The 20637-nt window shown below is 45.5% G+C and overlaps 1 protein-coding gene across 1 annotated transcript; it reads right to left on the reverse strand.

Annotated features, from left to right (window-relative positions):
- Positions 1 to 82: 82 nt before the first annotated feature.
- CA6 (carbonic anhydrase 6) lies at positions 83 to 19042 on the reverse strand (the record flags this gene model as incomplete). Its single annotated transcript, XM_081056085.1, has 8 exons — positions 83 to 192; positions 2034 to 2157; positions 4159 to 4316; positions 6900 to 6969; positions 10634 to 10726; positions 11407 to 11555; positions 16404 to 16583; positions 18961 to 19042. The coding sequence occupies 8 exons, from the start codon at positions 19040 to 19042 to the stop codon at positions 83 to 85; spliced, it is 966 nt and encodes a 321-aa protein (XP_080912211.1).
- Between the last annotated feature and the right edge of the window lie 1595 nt (positions 19043 to 20637).

Below are 20637 nucleotides of genomic sequence, written 5' to 3' on the forward strand. Positions count from 1 at the left end.
AGGATTTTTCAGATTCAGGGCAGGGCGTGGGCTCAGGGAAAGGTCTCCTCTTCCTGTACTAGCTCACACTATAAGCTCATCACTACTGCCTTTTTCTCTTTGCTTTTTTCTGTTCAACATATTTTCTCAAATACTCAACGTCACTGTCGATCTTGCGTAGGTAAAACTGGAGCTCAGCGCCTAGATGATAGTCTATAAAAAGAAGAGTTAATGGGAAGAGGTCAAAACTTTGGAGGTCATGAAAACAGAGACTGTGAGACAGCCAGACACCATTCTGCACATGTGCTCTCAGGGAAAGTATGTTTGATTCCTTAGAATGCCCTCCATGTACTCATCCCATTGGCTTCAAGCCTTCCCACTGTGTCTGAATTTAGGCTTTTAAGCTGCCAGAATCCAAGGGGTGACATATCAAAGGTGGTTTTACTCTTGGACCTTGGTTTCTTAGATCATTCCTCACTGACAGGTTGGTCATATTGACCCATCTTGGGTGGAACTCTGTAGAACTATGAGATGATATCGTGTGGGTCACACAACCAGCTTGACTGGACACAATCACTGCTACATTAGAAGTCTGGGCCTGAGATCAGGTGGAGTGAGGTGGTACACAGTTCTCTGTTCTCTTACTAGCAAAGGCAGACCATCATTCAAATCCCTCGGTCGGGGGTGGGGGAAGAAGTCTTCTTACTATCTACTGGGAATTGAAGTAATAATCCTAAACAATGAGTCTCAGAAGGGCCACAGTGGGCCTACAGGCAAGCCACAACATTGGGACCTCGTGGTCTAAGATAAGGGGACCTAGAACATCTGAGCTCCCTCATGAGGGTACATTGGGTACCCCCCACCCCAAAGAAAAAGCATTTGAGATGTGGCATGTGGGAAACAGGACAACCTGTACTTGTTGCAAAAATAGTGTAAAATTTTCCTAGGGAAAATGGGAACATGGCAAAATTAGAACAAGGAGAGACATCAGTGGGTGTAAGGCTCCTCTGGCTAGCCTGCTAGCGACTGGACCTGTTTAGGAGGAAGCTACCCTTTGGAAAAAGCAATTGTATATAGTGTAACATGCAAAATGATCATTATAGCTGGTATCATTTTTCTCTCTTAATATCCTACTGGAGGAGCAGGCTGATGCAGGGAAGACAATAAATGAACCGGGAAGGAAAGTTGTAGGGAAAAGCACCAATGGGCCTTTATTTTGCTGTGGGGGTGGGGAGGTGGGTGGAGTACGTATGGAGATTTAAAAATCTTGAAAGATACACATAAAGATGTGGGTAGTATTGGCTAGAGACTGATTTTACTGTGTTAGAGGAGGTAAAGGTGTCGGGAATGGTTAGTGGAAATAGATTGTGAAGACAATAAATTCAGGGAATGTGTATGGTTCACTACAACTTTACAGAGAAGCAGACAAAAAACAAATTGGAGAAAAATGCAGAATATTTACATTCTTATAACCCCAGAAATGAGGTGAGCCAAGCACACATTTGGAGCCTGACCCGATGGATTAGTGATTCCAGGGAAAGCTGGACTGTCTGTAGCTACTTCCAGTGCCCTGGTATTGGGGCTTGATCCCCCCAAAATGTAGTCAACAATATGTGGTCTGATTATCCCCACCGGGAGGAGGAGTTGGGAATGGACTCGTAGTACAGACCAAGATAAAGGTGTGTGGGAAATAATTTAAGTTGAGTGAAATAAGGTTAACTTCAGCCTACTTTTATGGGAACATCTGGGCATCTTGTTTCCCAAAGGCTGACATCTTGTTTCTCCTACTGTCTTTGTCCAAGACCAGGTAGGTAATAAATCATACAGTCGCCCACCCTCAATGACTCCTCTGTTCTACTCACTGCCGTCACTGCCAGGACTGAGTAAATGAGTCGTCCCCTTTGCCCAAGCCCTGTACGGATTGGTCTATCTGACCCTCCTGCTGTTCAGATGACTCTCCTTCCCTGACTATTGCCAGACAAAATGGGTCCTCCCAGAGAAGGAAGAAAACAGGAGTCAAGAAATTGCAAAGAATAAATAAGAGTTGATCTTACGATAGTCAGGGTGATACATGAAGTTGGCTTCCACCACTCTGTTGTTCAGGGGCTGGGTCCTGCGGTAATCGTTGCGGAGCACCTTGTTTTGGTTATCCAATAAGGAATTCTCTAGCTTCCAAATCTGCAGGCAAGAGGAAGTGCATTATGGAGAGGAAGAGGCACTGGGTGACTTTTTAAAAGTTAGTTAGAAATTGAACTAGATCTTGGATTTATATAACTCTGGTAAAGCATTAGCGAGATCTCGAGTCCAGAGGAGGTTTTGGGTGCTATGTGCCAGGCATTGCACATTCTACAGCATCCATTCATCCATTCATTCTTCCAAAAATCTTTTTTTTATCTTTTTCTATGAGTATTTTTATCTTTTTCTATGAGTATTTGGTCAACAGTAGAAAAGAGAGAAAGAAGTAAACAGAGACATATCAAGTAGCAAGATCCATTTTTATTTTTCTGAAAATATCTGTATTTTGTCTACATTCCTGAAAGAAATTTTTTGCTGCAGGTACAATTCTAGATCAGCTTTTCGTTTCTCTTGGTGCTTTGAAAATATGATTCCACTGCTTTCTTACTTTCATTCTTGCTGCATTGAGAATCAACTCTCAGTCTAATAGCTTTTCATGATAATCTGTTTCTACTCTCTGGCTGATTTTTAAATATTTTCTTTGTCTCTGCTGTTTTGTGGTTTCACTGTGATGTGTTTAATATGGGTTTTTTACAAAGTTTACAATGACTCATTGCGCTTACTGAATATGTGACTTGGTGTCTTTCAACTCTTTGGGAAAATTGTCAGCCAATATTTCTCAAATCATACCTCTTCTCTGTACTACCCCTCTTCTCCTAGAATTTCAATTAGACATTTGTTAAACTATTTCATTATGTGCTCTGCGTCTCTACTTCTTTTTCATATTTCCATGTTTATTCTCTTTGTACTGCATTTTAGATAATTTTCTCAGCTCTGTATTCTAGTTTACTAATTCATTCCTGAACTACCTCTAACATGCTATTAAACATACTCATTGAGTTGTTTATTTCAGTTACTATCTTTTCATTTCTAGAAATTCTATTTGGGTTTTTTTTTTTTTTTTCCTAAATCTACTTGGTCATTTTTATACTTTATTGTTCTTTTCTCATATTTAAAACTCTTAAACATATTAAATATACTAAATGTGTTCAATTATGCATATTAATATTATGCATTTTATACATATTATACATTCTTATTTTATATTAAATGTCTGATATCTTCTCTACCTGAAATCTTTGTAGGTCTGATTCTGCTGATACTCACTCATAGTGTCTTTTTCCTTGTGTATTTTGTGATTTTTTTTTTAATTGAGCTCATTTCAGTTAATTTTATTTGTGGAAATTCTTCAATATCTGGATTTAAGGTGCATTTTTCCAGAGATAATTTACATTTGCTTCTGTTAGGTAGGTATCTGGGGAAACTTCCAAACTGGTTGGAACATTTTTGTGTGTGGATATCCTTGAATAGGGGTCTTTCCACCTTTTCCTGGATTAGGAAATGAAAAATTTAAGAAAAAGGAATATTTGTTTCTAAGAACGTCACCCAGAAGGAAATATCAACTTTGCTTTGCAGCCTCAGTACATTTGTCCTTTATCTAACTCAGCAAATGTTTATTATGTGTCCATGCTATGCTGGAGGACAAAAGATGACTGATACAGCTTATCTCCTCAAAAGGCTGCAGGTATTTTAGCATGGTAAAGAGCTAAACGAGAATCTGTCCTTCTTGCCTAAAACCATTCGTGAAGTTAGACTCTAAGCTCCACGGGCACAGGGATTTTGTATGTGGAGGGCCTAGAAGAGTGCTTCCAAGAGCAGCACTCCATAAATATTTACCTTTGCAATGCATCTCTTTTCCTTTGATTGGATCAGGCTCCAGTCCGTTTGCTGCATCAACTATGGTTCCTTGGGCCCCCTGATGCCTGTTTGCCTATCTCTGCCACAGCACTAGTAAGATTGTCCATGGCAATATAGGTGAGGCACGTTGCCATGTACATGGAAAACCCCAGGAGCCCCGGGCTGATATTAGGCGACATCTGGGAGAACATTCTTGTTAACCAGGCAGTCAAAAGGGGAGAGTGGTGAAGTGATGCCGTGCATTACCTGTGCCCTGGAGAGCTTCACGGAATCTGCCAGCACAAACCAGTGGACGTTCTCGGTACAGGGAGGAGTAGTGAGTGACCCGTGGTAGCTGTAGTAGTAGTGGAGGTTTGCAGGCAGCATGTCCTGAATGTCGAGGCCGCTCAGAACTGTGCTTTGTCCTAACAGAGGGGACAAGAGATAAGAGAACGTTAGGAACCACTGCTGCCCCTTGGGAAGACAACTCAGGCTCAGACCGTACTCAGATCTCTTGATTTAAGCAGAAGGACACAGAAACTGAGTATTGGGAAACCATTTCCCCAGTTTGCTGCTTTGTGGAAGGGGTGAAGAGTGAAGACTTTGGGGAAAGACTTTCTCAGATGCCTCCTCCTGGCGGAGTGGCCCTGGCCAGAAGCTCACCCCTCTCCGGCTATTTCTTCATCTGTGAAAAGGGAACAATCAGTAGGATTGCTCTGAGGGTAAAGGAGAATGCGTTTATAAAGTGCTGGCATGGACCTAGCACATGGGCAGGTACACATGACTGTAACTGTCTTCATCACCATTGTCATTGTTAGGCTGTGATTACGTGTTAAGATCAATGAAAGAAATTAATTATGACTCCTAGGGGCTTCTGGGTAAGTGCCCTCAAAGAAACAAAATTCCTTGGTTTGGGCTCATTTAGAAGTGGACGGATACAGATTAGAAGGTCAGACTTGGAACCAAGTGGGGGCCCAGGCTCAGGCATCTGGTCCTGAGCTCTTTCTGCCACACCCACTGGGAACCCAGCTCAGCCACAGGTGGCGAGTAGGAGAGGGACCTCTGCAGGGTGTCTGAAGCCTCCACAGTGCAAAAAGATTGCTAAGTTTTATTATTGGAAAGATTTTAAGATATAACCTTCTAAAGGGCTCTATTGCTTAGGTTTCGTTTCATAACTCCAATATAGTTAAGTGAGTCAAGAATTCCAGAACTTGAGGGCTCTATTGCTTAGGTTTCATTTCGTAACTCTAATATAGTTAAGTGAGTCAAGAATTCCAGAACCGGGGTGCAGCTGCTGTGGAAAACAATGTGGCAGTTCCTTAAAAAATTAAACATGGAATACATATGATTCAGTAATTCTACTTTCTGGGTAAGCACCCAAAGGAATTGAAAGCAGAGAGATGGAAACAATAGGGCCCGCTGATGGTTTGGATGTGGGGATTAAGAGAAATAGGAAAATCAAGAATGATTTTGGGATTTGGGGCTTAAACATGAGATGCATGATGACAGTCTTTGCTGAGGTGAGAAAGCCAGTTTAGGATCAAGCCTGGAAGGACAGGGCAGGCAGAGTTATGTTTTGGCTGCGTTGAGTTTTAGTTCCACGTGGCAATATCAAGGAAATGGCTCGAAAAAGGAAGCTGGAGTTCAGAGAGAGGCCTGGATTGTGGGCAGTATTGATCAGAAGCAGAATTGACTGAATTGGAAAAAGAAATGTATCAGGGTCACTTATTAGAAATGGATTACCTGAGGTCCGTGAATTCAGGGAAACTCTTTAGTTAGCCCACAGGCCTGTGGTTTCTCCTGCTGGCTTTGTTCATGGTCAGTAAATTAGCCAGATGGTTCTTGTGTCCACGTTGCCTCACCTGTCCTGCCTGACACTGTCACTGTGTGGGGGACCACATGTAGATTTTTGGAGTCCACAGCCTAGAGATGGCAATTCAGGCCATGGGACTGAATGGGGCTGTTGAGGAAAGGCAGAGTTGGGCTCCCTCCCACATCAAGGCAGGAGCCAGAAAAAAGGAGCCGAGCTGGGGGTGGGGCAGGGTGGGGCCAGAATGAGACCAGAGAGAGAGCCAAGTGTAATGAATCATTGTTTTGAGGTTGATTAAGAGAAGAGGAGAGAAGGGGGCAGTAGATCTGACAATTGGGGTGACCTTTAAGGCTCGGTGGAGTGGTGGAGCCAGCTTAGGATGGGTGAGAAAATAGAACAGGATTGTTAGACAACTCTTCAAGGTGAGCTGGAAATGGGGTGGAAGGCGGGAAGGGTGGGGCAAAAGATATGTGTGTGTGTGTGTGTGTGTGTGTGTGTTGAGGTGGGAGGTATTAGGGCAGAGTTGTGTACTGAGTGGAAAGATCCAAGGAAGGGTAAGAAATCAATGATGTGGGAGGCCCAGGGATTGGAGGTCAGGAAAACTGGAGAACGGAGAGAGGACAGACGTCAGGGAGCTGGACGCTGGGAGATGTGGGCAAGTGGGATGCAGAAAAGCAGGCCTCAGAGCTGGCACGGACAATGCTCAATGTCAAGGGTGGACCATGGGAGTAGGCCGTCACTCTGACAAGAACTCGGCCTTCTGGAGGCAGAGGGAAGGGAGACCAGCTCCCCATGTCTTTGTATCCAGGCTCGACGATGATGAGGGGCTTCACACTTGAGATTCTTCTCAGGCATCTCTCTGTAGTGACCAGGATCCTCATACCAGCGGGGATCAGAGGTGACAGTCACTTAAGTGAACATATCCCCAGTTAGTGGAACTCTGGCCATCCATAAGTTCCAATCATGGGAATCAACAGATAAAAGAGTTTATGAATAGGTTTCTCCTTGGTGTTCAAGGCCTGAGTCAACAGCAGGAGTTGCTGGAACATGAGACCTCACACAGGGAGGGGTCCTTTCCCCTGACAGGGCTTATCTGCCACCCTCCCCACCAGCACCACCCTTTTCTGCCCTCCTGTCACCGTCTTACACTCACATTCCTTCCTCTTCCCACCTGCAGCCACTGTTGGCTTTCCCTTACCTGCATACTTGACGTTTTTCAAGTGAGAAATGAAGTCACTGTAATAAGTGTTTTCAGTGTGCTCTTTGACCTGTGGGAGAAACACAGAGCAGGTCACCTAAGTGGGGAAGAGACCTCCAGCACACAACTATTAGGTGTTTTGGCTGACTGGGCAGCCCGTGAGGGCTGGGAAGTGGCCGCATCCATGCCCCAGTTGTGCTGGGGACACATCTGGCTGTTCTTTGCCACCAGCTGCCTGGGCTCACCAGTTTCCTCCGGGGAGACAAGATCTGAAGCACTGTGGCAGCTTCCAGGGAAGGAGCTTCTTGGTGATGTACTCAGGTAATGGCCAAAGGTCATTGTTAGAAAATCCCAGTGACACTGTCAGGACTTGACTGGGTGCAGGAGACCCAGATGTCCAGGGCCAAACCACTCCGTTCTGCCCACTGCCAACCACTCTTCAGTTTTTTGTATGCATGTTGACCTTTTACATCAGTAAAGTTGTTTTGGTGAAAAAGATCTATTTTCAGTGGTTCTTTTCCATCTTTTCCGTGTTGATTCAGATTTCTTGGATTTAAACTGCCATTTGCTATTTGTTTTCTAAATGTGTCACATGTTTTTTGTTCTTCTGTTCCACCTTTTGTGTTAAACAAATACTTTTAGTGTACCACTGAACCATGTTTAGTTATTTTCTTAGTGGTTGCACTAGTGATTACGATACACAACTTATTATAACATCACAATCTATGTCAGGTTGATACTAACTTAATTCCAGTAAAATGTATGACTTTGCTCCAATATACCTCTATTTTTTCCCTAGCTTCTATTTTTGTCATATGTTTTCAATTAGCAATAATCGCGCCACGGATAAACCTCATCGGCTACGATACTGCCACTGCGCAAAGCTATTTTTGTCATATGTAATTATAGCTACATGTATTATAAACCCAACAATACACTGCTATTCTTATTATTGGTTTAGGTGATCTTATAGATTTTTTTTTTTTTTTTAATATTTGCTTTCTTTTTTTTTTTTTTTTTTTTTTTGTTGAGAGCCCACTGGCCCATGTGGGAATCGAACCGGCAGCCTTCGGAACTAGGAGCATGGAGCTCTAACCGCCTGCGCCACCCGGCCTGCCCTAGATTTTTTTTTTAAGACAAAGAATATGTGTATATGGTCTTTTGTATTTACCATTTCTGGCACTCTTCATTTCTTTCCATGGATTTGAATTACTGTCTGGTGTCATTTTCTTTCAGCCAGCAGGATTTTCTTTAATCTTTCTTGTAAGACAGGTCTACTAGCAATTATCTCAGTTTTGGTTTATCTGGGAATGTCTTTATTTTGCCTCAGTTTTGAAGAGTGGTTTAGTTGGATATAGGCTTCCTGGCTGACATTTATTCCACTGCCTTCTGATGACTTGTTTCTAATGAGAAGTCAGCTATTAATTGTACTGTGAGGATCGGCCATTAATTGTACTGTCAGTCTGTATATATAATGAATCCTTTTTCTCTTGTTGCTTTCAGCAGTTTGACTTTGATGTGTCTAGGTGTTTATCAGACATGGAGTTTGTTTAGTTTCTTGAACTGGTAAATTAATGTTTTTCATCAAATTTGGGGAAATTTTGGCCATTATTTCTTCAACATTTTTTTCTGCCATTTTCTCTCTCCTCTCCTTCTGGAACTCCCATTATATATATATGTTGGGATGGGTGATCTTATCCCCATGAGTCTATAAATCTATGTACATTTTTCTTTAATCTTTTTTCTTTGTTCTTCAGATTGAGTAATTTATTTGATCTGTCTTCAAATGCACTGATTCTTTCTTTTGTTGCCTCAAATCTGCTTTGAGCCCATGTCGTGAATACAGTGGTACCTCAGTTTTTGAACGTCTCCATTGACAGACATTTCGGTTTACGAACACCATAAATTTTATGGATCTATGGTATCATTAGAGAGTAAAATTCATGCTAAATTTGCAGTTTTAGGGGTTGATTTTAAAGGTCTGGAATGGATTAATCCATTTTGCTTATTTTCTATGGGGAAACCATGCCTTGGTTTTTGAATGTTTCCGAGCTTGAACGGTCTTTCGGAACGGATTATGTTCGAAAACCAAGGTACCACTGTATTTTCATTTTGGTTAATATACTTTTCAGCTCTACACATTCCATTTGGTGCATTTTTATAGTTTCTATTTCTCTATTGAGAGTTCCTTTTTTGGATCATTGTCACCATATTTTCCTTTAATTTTTTGACTATAGTTTCTTTTAAACCTTTGAACATATTTATGATAGCTGTTTTAAATTACTGTCTGCTAAATCACTCTGGGTCCACTGAGAGTAGGTTTCTGTTGACTGCTTTTGTTCTCCTAAATTATCACATTTTCCTATTTCTTTGCATGCCCAACCTTTTTGTTGAAAACTGGGTATTTTAGATAATTCATGGTAGTAAATCTGAATTATGATTTTTTTACATTGTCCTGAGGTGCGTGTGTGTGTGTGTGTTTAGTAATTTGTCTGCACTTCATCTGCAGGATGTGTTTCCCCAGCAGTATGTAGCAGCCAATATCCTGGTTCTGTTCAATTTGTTTGCTTGTTTGTTTTTCTTAAAACAACAGAAATGTATTCTCTCACAGTTCTGGAGGCCACAAGTCTGAATCAAGGTGTCACCAGGGCCATCCTCTGTCTGAAGGCTCCAGGAAAGGTCCTTCCTTGCCTCTTCCTATCTTCTGGTTGTTGCAAGCCATCCTTGGTGGTCCGCAGGGAGCAGCTGCATGACTCCAATCTCTGCCCTGTCATCACAGAGCCTTCTTCCCTCTATATCTGACTGTATCTGTCTCTGCTCAGTTACTAAATATTATTTTTAGCCTGAATTCCTAGGGGCCACACGCTTTACTTTCCACCTCTTGGGAAGCCTACATAGTCCTTTGGCTCTCTCTTTTCCAGGATCTCTCCGATAAATTTCTGATGGGTCTGCCACTTGCCACTCACCCCAACTGGGACTGAATCTCAAACTGTCAGAGCTGCAAGTTTTCTGTCTTTTCTGTCAAGTTTGTTACTTTTACTGACAGTCCCCCCACCATGAGTTTTCAATTTATACCCCGAATCAAGCCAGTCCCCCACTCCCAGGCTGTGAAGCTGCTGGTTTTCCTGTCCAGCTACCCTTATAAAACGACCTTGCTGACCAAGTTAGGGGGTGGGGATGGGAACAGCCCCCAACAAGAAGTCCCCAGACTACCATTGCTCTTACTCAAAATTTTAGCTACTTTTCATAAATAAATGCCTAAATTGTGGTTTGCCTTGGTCCATTTCCAGCGCATTGGTATTGTTGTTTACGACAATTTTAACCAACTTAATACTTGCTTCAGGGGGATCGGATTCACTGAATACACTTTGCCACGTAGCCATAAGTCCCACGTGCCAGACTTCTTAGAAATGCTGAGGTGTTGCCTTTGCCTGGTGGGTCACAGACTTTCCCTTCCCCTCAGACCACTTTATGTTCAATCAACCCTTCTGTGATCCTACCTCTTTTAAGTCAACTTGTCCAAGTTATCCAAGGTCCCCAAGAATGATAACACAGAAAGTACACAGGGAGTGTGGGCCAGGGCTGGAAAAAGGGTAAATCTTCCATCGAGTTAGTATTTCCAAGAATTGTGAGCTCAGCAATGGATGAGGAGGGATAGACAGGGACACCCTTCACCTATACTTAATCTTGTGTGCGTGCCAATCCATAGCTTCATATGTGTAGTTTCAGCCTACCTCGATGAGGGCCGCCAGCACAGCCAAACCATCCGGGGCACTCTTGGCTACATCGTAGCTACTATATTTAGAATTGTAGTGCACGACGTGAATCTGTGGGGGCAAGAAAAGGTAAGTCAAGGGCAGTTCATATAGACTTCTAGTGCTTCAGGTTTTCAGAGAAGGAGGAAGAGAAAAAAGATGCTCCACCTAAGGCCTCAGATAGTCCCACACAAACACCTCCGATCTCCATCTCCCTCCATCTAAGCAATGAGATCTATCAAGACCAGAAAATTCTCCAAGGATGGAAAGAGCATGAGTGGGATTCTGGGAATATGGAGATTCAAGGGCATTTGCCTGATCCCACCTCCCTTCCAGCAGACAAGCTGACAGAGTCCAGACGGATCATATGCGGTCCCTGGGTTCTCCTGAGGTCTCCATGGAATAGACATGAGCCCCTTCACCCCAGGAGGCCACTGTAAACCTGTGATCACCCGAAGGGCAGATCTAAGCAAGAGAGGGAACCCAGAAAATCTGGGAACATAGAAATCCAGCTGAAACTAAAGAGGGCATGCCCAACTGTGTGGGCTGTGAACTCCTGCCTTGCTATGACTTCTGTGAGGGCAGAGACCCTGCCTAAGCCCCCGGCACATAGCAGTGACCAATGAATAGCTGTGAATGAATGACTGCAGTGACGTGGCTGCCACCGTTGCACAAAGTCTTTTCAGCTGTTTTAATAAGAAAAGTGACCATGGGGTTTGAAGGAGAGGAACCGGTCGGGGTCCTCAAGGTACCTCCGTCACATATCTGATCCCATCAATGGTGTGCTCAGAGCCACTGATCTCAGAGGACGCGCCACCCCAGTGGAAGTGCATCTGCAGGGCTGTGTACTCGGTGCCATCAGGAGCCGTCATGCGCATGGTTGGGGGCAAGCTGATCTGCACTGGAAGAGAAGAAAAGGGGTAGGGAGGGGTGCGGTGTGTGGGGATGAGTCAGGCCTACTGGTTAGGCGGCCTCCCTGGCCACCTGCCCGCTCCTCCAGCAAGCTGGTGCTACAGACGGGCTGAGAATGTCAAGAGCAGGGTCACCAATAGGAGAACGGCACGATGGGGACCAGGCACTGAGTAAGCTGGGCTGGGCAGGTGCCTCTCCCAAGGCATACACCTTCCCACCCAGAACAAGAAGGTCAGGGGCAGGACCACAAAGTGGCACATGAAAAAGGTGGCCCTGAGAAACTGGCCAATGGGTATGGAAAGCAGAATTCTATTCTCCACCTCTGGCCCTTTTAGAATTTGCCCCCAGTGTAGAAATAGGAAGAGGGGCCTCTTGGGAGTCCTTTGATGACTATTACTACCCAGAGTGAGCACTGTTTGTCAGGCCAAGTGGAGATTGTTGTCTTCTTCATGATGTGGCTAAAACCCTCATTCCACGTATCTTTCTAGAAGTAGCCCAGCTAACAGCCTACTCCACTCCTGAGGGGCTTCAACACTCTTGTGGACAAGGAAGCCGCCCCGGGGAGGCGGAAAGATTTGCTCAGAGACAAACAGTACATCAGTCAGGGCAGAACTGGGCGTAAATAAGATGTCACCATTACAGACCTCGACTTGTCTTCAGAAGACAAGAGGCCAAATTCTGCAGCAAGTCAGGGAACACGTGGACCCTTGGCTTGGCATTTAATGTGACTGATTTTCTTTTTTTATTATTATTAGTTTCAGGCGTACAGAACAATGTACTAGTTGAACATTCACACCCCTCACAAAGTGATAACCCCCTCTCCCAATCTACTACCCCTCTGACATCGTATATGCGTGTTATGTTCCACTGACTCTATTCCTTATGCTGTACTCCACATCCTGTGACTATATAAACATATGTATATAATTTATATATATATAAAATTATAATTGACATTTGTTATTATTCGGCTTCAGCTTCAAGTGTACGCTGCGGTGGTCAGGCACCTACACCGTCTAGGAAGTGGTTTCCCTAATAAGACAAGTGAATGTGACCGACTTTCAATGGATGCCTCAAATGTTAGGCTCTTGCCACTCTTCCAGCTTCCTCCGCCTCCTGTCCTAGGACTTCCTGTAGGCAGGTTACTCTGGTCACACAACAGCCTTTGTTCATTTCACATGCCCCGGCCTTAGAGAAATCTCTGTCTTTTGGAATGAGCCAGGCAAAAGGGAGACATGGAGAGTGACACTAGAGAGTGACAAAGAGAAATATCTATGAAGATATAATTTAGGATTTGGAAAACGACAGGCAGCGCCTGTCCTGTTAGGAAGGTCTTTAAAGTCATCAAAGGTGGTTATCAACAAGTCAGTTTTCTAAAAGAGCAAATATTAGGTATTTGGTACCTGTCAAATGCCCTTTCTTCCCTTCCAAATTGTCTAAAGCAGCAGGAAGCTGTGATTAAACTCATAACGTAATATGCTGTAACGCAGGAATCCGGCCTCCAAGATTTTCTCGTGCTCTTTGGCAGAACAGGGGCTTTATATTCAGTGTTCAAAATGTGGCCAGCTCAAAATCAAGGCTCACATAGAAAAAAATAGAAGGGCCTTTAAGAGGAGAGGGGCAGTTGTCTGTGCCAAGAGACTAGAGAGCTCAGGACCAGGTCAGAGCTTTCAAATGGACAATTAGCCTCATCTGAGCAATAGCAGATACCCTGTTAAAACCGAATTTCCAGCAGCCAGAATGTCTCAATTCTCAAGTCTGATCAACAGGATAGCACAGGCAGATTGGAAAATGGCAGCAATTCTGAGCTTGTCATTGTGCTTTTAAAAAGGTGAGGCCAGGGGTGGCCAGTTAGCTCAGTTGGTTAGAGCATGGTGCTGGTAGCACCAAGGTTGCTGGTTCAATCCCCATATGGGCCACTGTGAGCTGTGCCCTCCTTTAAAAAGCTGAGGTCAAATCTCTGTCTCCAAAAATCCACTTGCTGGACCTTCCAAATTCTGAAAATGGATTGAACTTCCAGAAGAGGTTGCTCCCCATCGTTTGAAACTAATTTAACAAAATGCTTATCAGACCAGAAAAACCACATGATCTGAGCATTTTCTGTGCCCAAGAAACAATGGCAAAGCGTCAAGGCCATGAATATCCAAGAAGGACTGAGGAACTGACCCCAATTGGAGGAGGCTAAGGAGATGTGATGGAAAAGTGAAACGTGGGACCCTGGATTCGTTTTTGGCCCAGGAAAAGGAAATTATTGAGACAGTGATGAAACTCAAATGAGGTCTGCAAAGCAATTAATCGTGTTGTATCAGTGTAGTATGCTTATAGGATGTAAAGATGATAATATTAGCGGAAGTGGGAGAAGGGTCTGTGGGACTTCCCTGCATGATTTTTACAATTTTTCTAATCTAGAACTATTTCAAAATAAGAGTTTGTTTTTAAAAGAAGACAAAACCAGCCTTGCTCTTGCAAGTCTTCAAAGATCCAAGCCTGCTCAGAACCTGCGTCACTTCAGGATGCCTCTTTAGGGGTCTGTCCTTTCAGGCACAGGTCTTTCCCCTCAAGTGCAGCTCACCTGTGCCACGCTCTAGGCCAGGTACTGGGACAGACAGGTGAATGAGAGGTGGTCCCTCCTCTCAAGGAGCCTAACAAGCAGAGGGGCAGACAGGGCCTATCGAGAGAACAGTGTTGTTTTTCCCACTAAACACTAGAAGCCCAGCACCTCAGGACGTTAAGCTTTTCTGGAGCCTATGAATATGTATTTGAGAGAATTAAAAATACATATATTAATCAGTATTCCTCCACCAACTGTTAGTAGTCCACCAACTAAAATTAAGTCTACAACAAAAGGGAGAAATCGAGGATAAGCTTTAGAAACATTTGTAGCAATTTATCGCAATATCCAAGTGTGTTTTCAATTTCTTTTTATTGAAATGTAATTTTATGTCTGTTTAATAATAAAAATGGGGCACATAAAATATAAATATAAAGTAGAATCTGAAATTAAAAACACATTACCATTTATATCACCACCCTCAAAACTTAAATAAGTAGGTATATATCTAACAAAATATGTACAAGAGATACATGAGGAAAACTACAAAACTGATGAAAAAAACTAAAGAACTCAATAAATGGAGAGACAGTCCATGTTCCTGGATAGGAAGACTCAAGTTGGCCAAGATGGCGGTTCTTTTCAACTCGATTTATAGATTCAACACAATCCCAATCAAAATCCCAGCAAGTTGTTTTGTGGGTATCAACAAACTGACTGTCAATTTTGTATGAAGAGACAAAAGACCCAGAACAGCCAACTCAATATTGAAGAAGAACCGAGTCAGAGAACTGACACGACCCGACTCCGAGACTTACTACAAAGCTACAGTAACCAGGACAGGGTGGTGCTGGTGCAGGAACAGACAGGTCGATCAGTGGAACAGAACAGAGAGCCCAGAAACAGACCCACATAAATACAGTCAACCGATCTTTGATGAAGGCGCAAAGGCAACACAAAGGAGTCTCTTCAACAAATGGAACAACTGGACATTCACAGGCAAAAAAATGAATCTAGACACAGACCTTACATCCTTCACCAAAATCAACTCAAAATAAATCACAGAGCTACATGTAAAATGCAAAACTATAAAACTCCTAGAAAATAATGCCTTTTTAGATACACCAAAGACATGATGAATGAAAGACATAATTGATAAGTTGGACTTTATTAAAATTAAAAACTTCTATTCTGCAAAAGATAGTATTAAGAGAATTAGAAGACAAGCCATAGACTGGAAGAAAATATCTGCAAACTACACATCTGATAAAGAGCTGTTATCCAGAATATCCAATGAACTCTTAACACTCAGCAATAAGAAAACAACTTGATTGAGAAATGGGCCAAAGACCTTAACAGATGCCTCTCCAAAGAAAATACACAGACGGTAAATAAGCATACGACAGGCTGCTCCCATCATGTGTCATCGGGGAAATACAAATTAAAGCAAGGAGATAGCACTGCACACCTGTTAGAACAGCCAAAATCCAGACACTGACCCCAGTAAACGCTGGTGAGGACGTGGAGCAGCAGGAATCTCCTCATTGCTGGTGGGGACGCACGTGGTGCGGCCATGTTGGAAGACAGCTTGACAGCTTCTTTCAAAACTAAATACACTCCTGTATGCCTGTGATCCAGTCATCACGCTCCTTAGTAGTTACCCAATAGAGTTGAAAACTTATGTCCACACAAAAAATCTGCACACAGATGTTCGTAGCAATTTTGTTCATAATTGTCAAAACTTGGAAGCAACCAAGATGTCCCTCTGTAGGTGATGGATAAATAAACTGGTCCATCCAGACAATGGTACACTATTTACATAGCACTAAAAAGAAATGAACTATCAACTCATGAAAAGACATGGAGGAATCTTAAATGCATATTGCTAAGAAGCCAATCCGGAAAGGCTGCGTACTGTATGATTCCAACTACACGACATTCTGGAAGAGCTAATCACTCCACAGAGAAAACAGAAACCCAGACCAGGGCACACGGATCAGCAGAACACGCAGGTGGGCCATGTGGCTTCCGCAGCAGTGCTGCTTTGTCTGCTGAATTTCCCACTGGTTGGGTCAGAGTGAGCCGGGGAGAGGCTACTGCAGACTGAAGGAGCCAGCCCACCAGGGACGGAGTGTAAAGACAGAGGCCGTGCAACTGTGGATGGGCCTCCTGGTGTCAGGGCCCGAACACCCGCCAGCCCTCAGGTCTGAGGCCGCCAGCTCCCAGGTGGAACTCTGCATCCCCTGCTGACCCACTGTGGTCAGGAGCCTGTCACCTGCCCCTTACCTGTGTGGCCGTTGTTGATCATGGGGAACTCACCCCCCTGCGCCTCGTAGCCAGTCAAGTTTAGAGCCGTCAGTGAGGGGTTGTAATGCACCTTCTTCCTCTGCAGGTTGATGGGCGACTGCCTCTTCCCCCCACAGGTGGGGTACTCCTTGGGCCAGTGTGCTTGGTCCAGCGCCCCCTCTGAGACAGGAGAGAGCCAAGGGGACACTCGAGGGGATGCCCTGCAGAGCCTTCCCTCTGGGCGCAGGCCACAGCCTGCAGCTCACAGCAGGGCCTGCCCAGTGGGAGGCCCACAGGGGCCAGGCAGGAGGCCAGGGTCAAAGCCAGCCACCTGCCTTCTAGGAAGCAGAAGCCTCAGAAGGAGGCAGGAGCAGTATCTAAATCAACTCCACGGACCCTGTGTCTGGGGCTGGGGGCTGACTCCTAGCTTTGCTGTTGCAACCACTGGCCCTGGGAACACGGCTTAATGTTTTGAAAGCAATGAAAGTCTTTAATACATAGCTTTAGTTTTCCCTTTGAATGATTGTCAGCCGACAAATGTACTAGGGGGCCCCTTGGGCATGGCACTCAGGGGCACACTGTGCTGCTTTCAGAGGCCTTCTCCTCATTTCCCCAGATGGTGCATTTTCCTTCCCAGCCCCCAACAGTCACACAGACCCCCACCTCCTACAGCAGGAACCCCACCAGTCTTCTTGCTCCAGCCCCTTTCAGTGATCTCCCAGATGGTAAAGGCCACCTGGGTACCTATACCTATGGGTTCAGGGCAAGAAAGGAAGCATCAGGTTCAAAGATGATCAAATGGTTTGTTAAAAAAAAATCAAAGTAGGGAAATTTATCTTTCTATTTATAGGGAAGAGAAGATAATGAAAGCAGGTCAGTACGATGGGCGACTCGGCCTCCAAACGGCTGTGGGTCGTGGTCTCACCCACCTGCCGCTGGGAATCCAGGCTCCCCTCCCCCTGAGGCATCGCTGCCCCTAAGTGCATAGCTCGTGTTTTAAGGACGATGTTTGTATTGGGGCCTCTTGCAGCTTCTTGGCTTAACAATCAATAGGAAAGTCAATTCTGCCCTGCTTTTTATTTAATACACAATCCAATTTTTAAACAGTTCTTTCCCAGAGGCAGATGGCAGGATCAAGGCTGAGGTCTCAGGCACAGCCTCTTCATGGATCAAAAGGCTTTGGCCCCTGCCCCTGCCAGTGCTGGGGGGTTTCTCAAGTATTCCTGAAAAGCACTTGCAGTAGTTTTGGCCCCTTTTGGCTTTCCAGAAGGCACAGTCTCAGGCTGGGCTGTGCTGGGGAGACCTGCCCTTGCTGGAACTCTCTCTTCCTTGTCCCCATATGGGGACCAGTGGGCCACGTGAAGCTGACACCACGTCTCCGTGGCCCTGGTGGCAGGTGGGATTCTTCCGCTCTAGAACAGAGCGTTTGGCCAGAGTGCACCATCCTGCCCCCTGAAGCTGGACTTTCGGAGCCTCCCTGCAATGTCCTTAGTTCTGTTGACCTTGACTTAACAGGACACACATGCATTCTGAATGGACGCTTCTCCCTGTGTCTGAGGCAGGGGTGGACTGAGCAGAGTGGGCCCCACAGCGGGGACGCCCCTGCGTCAGCATTGTCTCGGGGCCCATCCCTCCGTGCAGCCGCAAAGAGGGGCCCAGGGGAGCGCCCTTCACTGCCACATGGGACGGGGGTTTCCTGCCCTAACTCCACAGACCTGGTCTTCCAGTCTTTGGCTCTCACGAGGGCTGGAACACATGCTAGATGCTGGGGGCAGGGCTTCCATTTTACATTTGAAAAGTCAGGTTTCAGTCAAGTGCTGATTCAAGTCCCAGCAGGGTCGTGGGGAGGGCAGACTGCGGGCTACCCCAGGTCACTGAGTTCTCGGCAAGTCCAGACGTTCTGGGTAAACTATGTGTCATGCAATTGCTAAGAAGAAAGCTCCCGCAAAGTCCACACATGCTCTTTGAGGCAGCAGATAGCCCTTTCTAAGCACTTTGTTTTCCACTACACAGACCAGGAAAGTGAATGGTCCTGCAGCCAGGAGCAGTGAGCAGGCTCTCACACCAGCTCCATGGGCAGAAAAGGTTTGAAAGTAAAAGAGCTGCAAGTGAGTCAGGATCGGTGAAGGGGACAGCTACCATATTTCCCAGAAAATAAGACCTAGCCAGACCATCATCTCTAATGCGTCTTTTGGAGCAAAAATTAATATAAGACCCTGTCTTATTTTACTATAAGACCGGGTATAATATAATATAATATAACATAATAATACAGGGTCTTACGTTAATTTTTGCTCCAAAAACACGTTACAGCTGATGGTCCGGCTAGGTCTTATTTTCGGGGGAACAGGGTGGGTCCTCTTTGCCTTAACCGGGATATCTAAGTTCAGTATGTTTCCATGCAGCAGGAGCTAAGGAGCCCACGGTGGGCAGACCCCCACACAGGAACCGCACACAGCCTGCATGCATGCATGCGTGGGTGGCCTCACGCCCCCAGAAACACCAGGCTTCCCCGTGGTCCTCAGGGGAACCCGCAGCCCCTGGGGTGGGGGCTTACCTGAGTATGTCCAGTCGGACCCATGCTGGGCCAGGGCTCCCGGGAGGAGCAGAGAGAGTAGTGTCACCAGAGCCGTCATCATGCTGCAGGTCTGGAGTCAGGACCGATTCGAGGAAGCTCTTTTAAAAGCTCAGAAACTGTAAATAGCAATTTACCAAGTCTGGCTGGCCGAGCCACCCTTTGCTGCACCCGTGAAAACAATAACATATTCTCCACAATGGCCCTTCTGACTAGGTCCACCGGGGGAGGCGGTGTGCCCACCTGATCTCCGGCGTCACTACCGTGTCCAATTAGCCCATGAGTTTGGTGGCTCAATGTCCTGACTTGTAAAGACTCACTTGAAGGGCCACACAGGGCAGCCTTTGTGGATGAGTGACCCAGGGGAGGAAAAAGGCCCAGGGCAGAGAGAAGCAGGATGGGGAAGCTTTTCCGGAACAGTGGCACTTTATGTGTGCCCTTGCTCCTGGCGAGCAGAGCTCTGGGGCCTGGTGAGGGGCATCCCCAGGGCCTGAAAACCCTCGCCGGATCCCACCCGGTGTTTCCTGCCCGTCTCAGCAGTTGTCACCAGTCACCAGGCAACCATCTTGGGAAATGGCCTGCCCCCACATTTGGGCATGGAATGGAGAATCCTAACTGGAGGCAGCCATGTTCTTATCCTTGCTCTGAATTCAACCACTGACCCCGAGGCCCAGCTCAAGGTGTGCCTCTGGGCCATCGAGCTGGTGTGGGCACCCAATTCCCCATGAAATGCATTTGTTCTAACAGCTGCAGTGTACTCGGTCACACCCAAACCAACGATCTTGTCACATCAATGGATTGCCTAATCCTCCTGAATCCACATGGGTAAACAGTCCTTGAATTTAGCTGAGGGAGAAACTTTCGGGTTGATAACTGCTGATGGGCTAGCATTTCTCATGCCCTTTGGAAAGGGTGCGGGCAAAGGGCAGCAGCGTTCCTGCACAGTGCTTGCCGCCCTGGCCAGACACAAAGGCCCACCCTGTTCTGGAAAACAGAGCTAAGCCCCAGCCTGCTTTATGTCATTGCTGATTTTTCCTTGGAGTCTGAGGGATGCTGGAATGGCAACATGGTAGCATGAAGTCAGCATGATTAAGAGCAAGGATCAGAAGCCAGAATGACCTGCTCTGCCACTTACTAGCTGTGTGACTTTTGGCAAGTTACTCAACTGCTCTGTGCCTCAGTTTTCCCATCTTTAATAGGATTTGGTGATACACCTCCCTCCTGGGGATTAACAACAAATTTGTGTGTAATAGTTGGAGCAGCAGCTGGTACGAGGCAAATGGCATTATTATCTATGCAGACTCCTCATTCCATGGAGAAAGGATGTGATTTATCATTATTACCCAGACTGTTAGTGAGGAATCTGGAGGCAAAAATGAAGGACTCATTCTCCAACTCATGGAACTCTTGCCCATATTTTCAGGAATTAGAAACCCACTCTCATCTTTGCTAAGTAGGCCAAAACCTGCCTGCTGGGTCTGCCACTGCTGAAAGGGCCCCCTGCTTGGTCCCCGGAGACCCCAATTCTGCTGATGACAACAAGGATGGGCATCGACCATTAGACAGACAGAGACCCCTAACATCCAACTAGCAGGATAACACAAATTGAGCCATCTGAATGATTTGCTTGGGAATCAGGGAAAAAATGAGGGAGCTGGA

The sequence above is a fragment of the Rhinolophus hipposideros genome (assembly GCF_964194185.1).
Source record: "Rhinolophus hipposideros genome assembly, chromosome: 8".
NCBI classification, from domain to species: Eukaryota; Metazoa; Chordata; class Mammalia; order Chiroptera; family Rhinolophidae; genus Rhinolophus; species Rhinolophus hipposideros.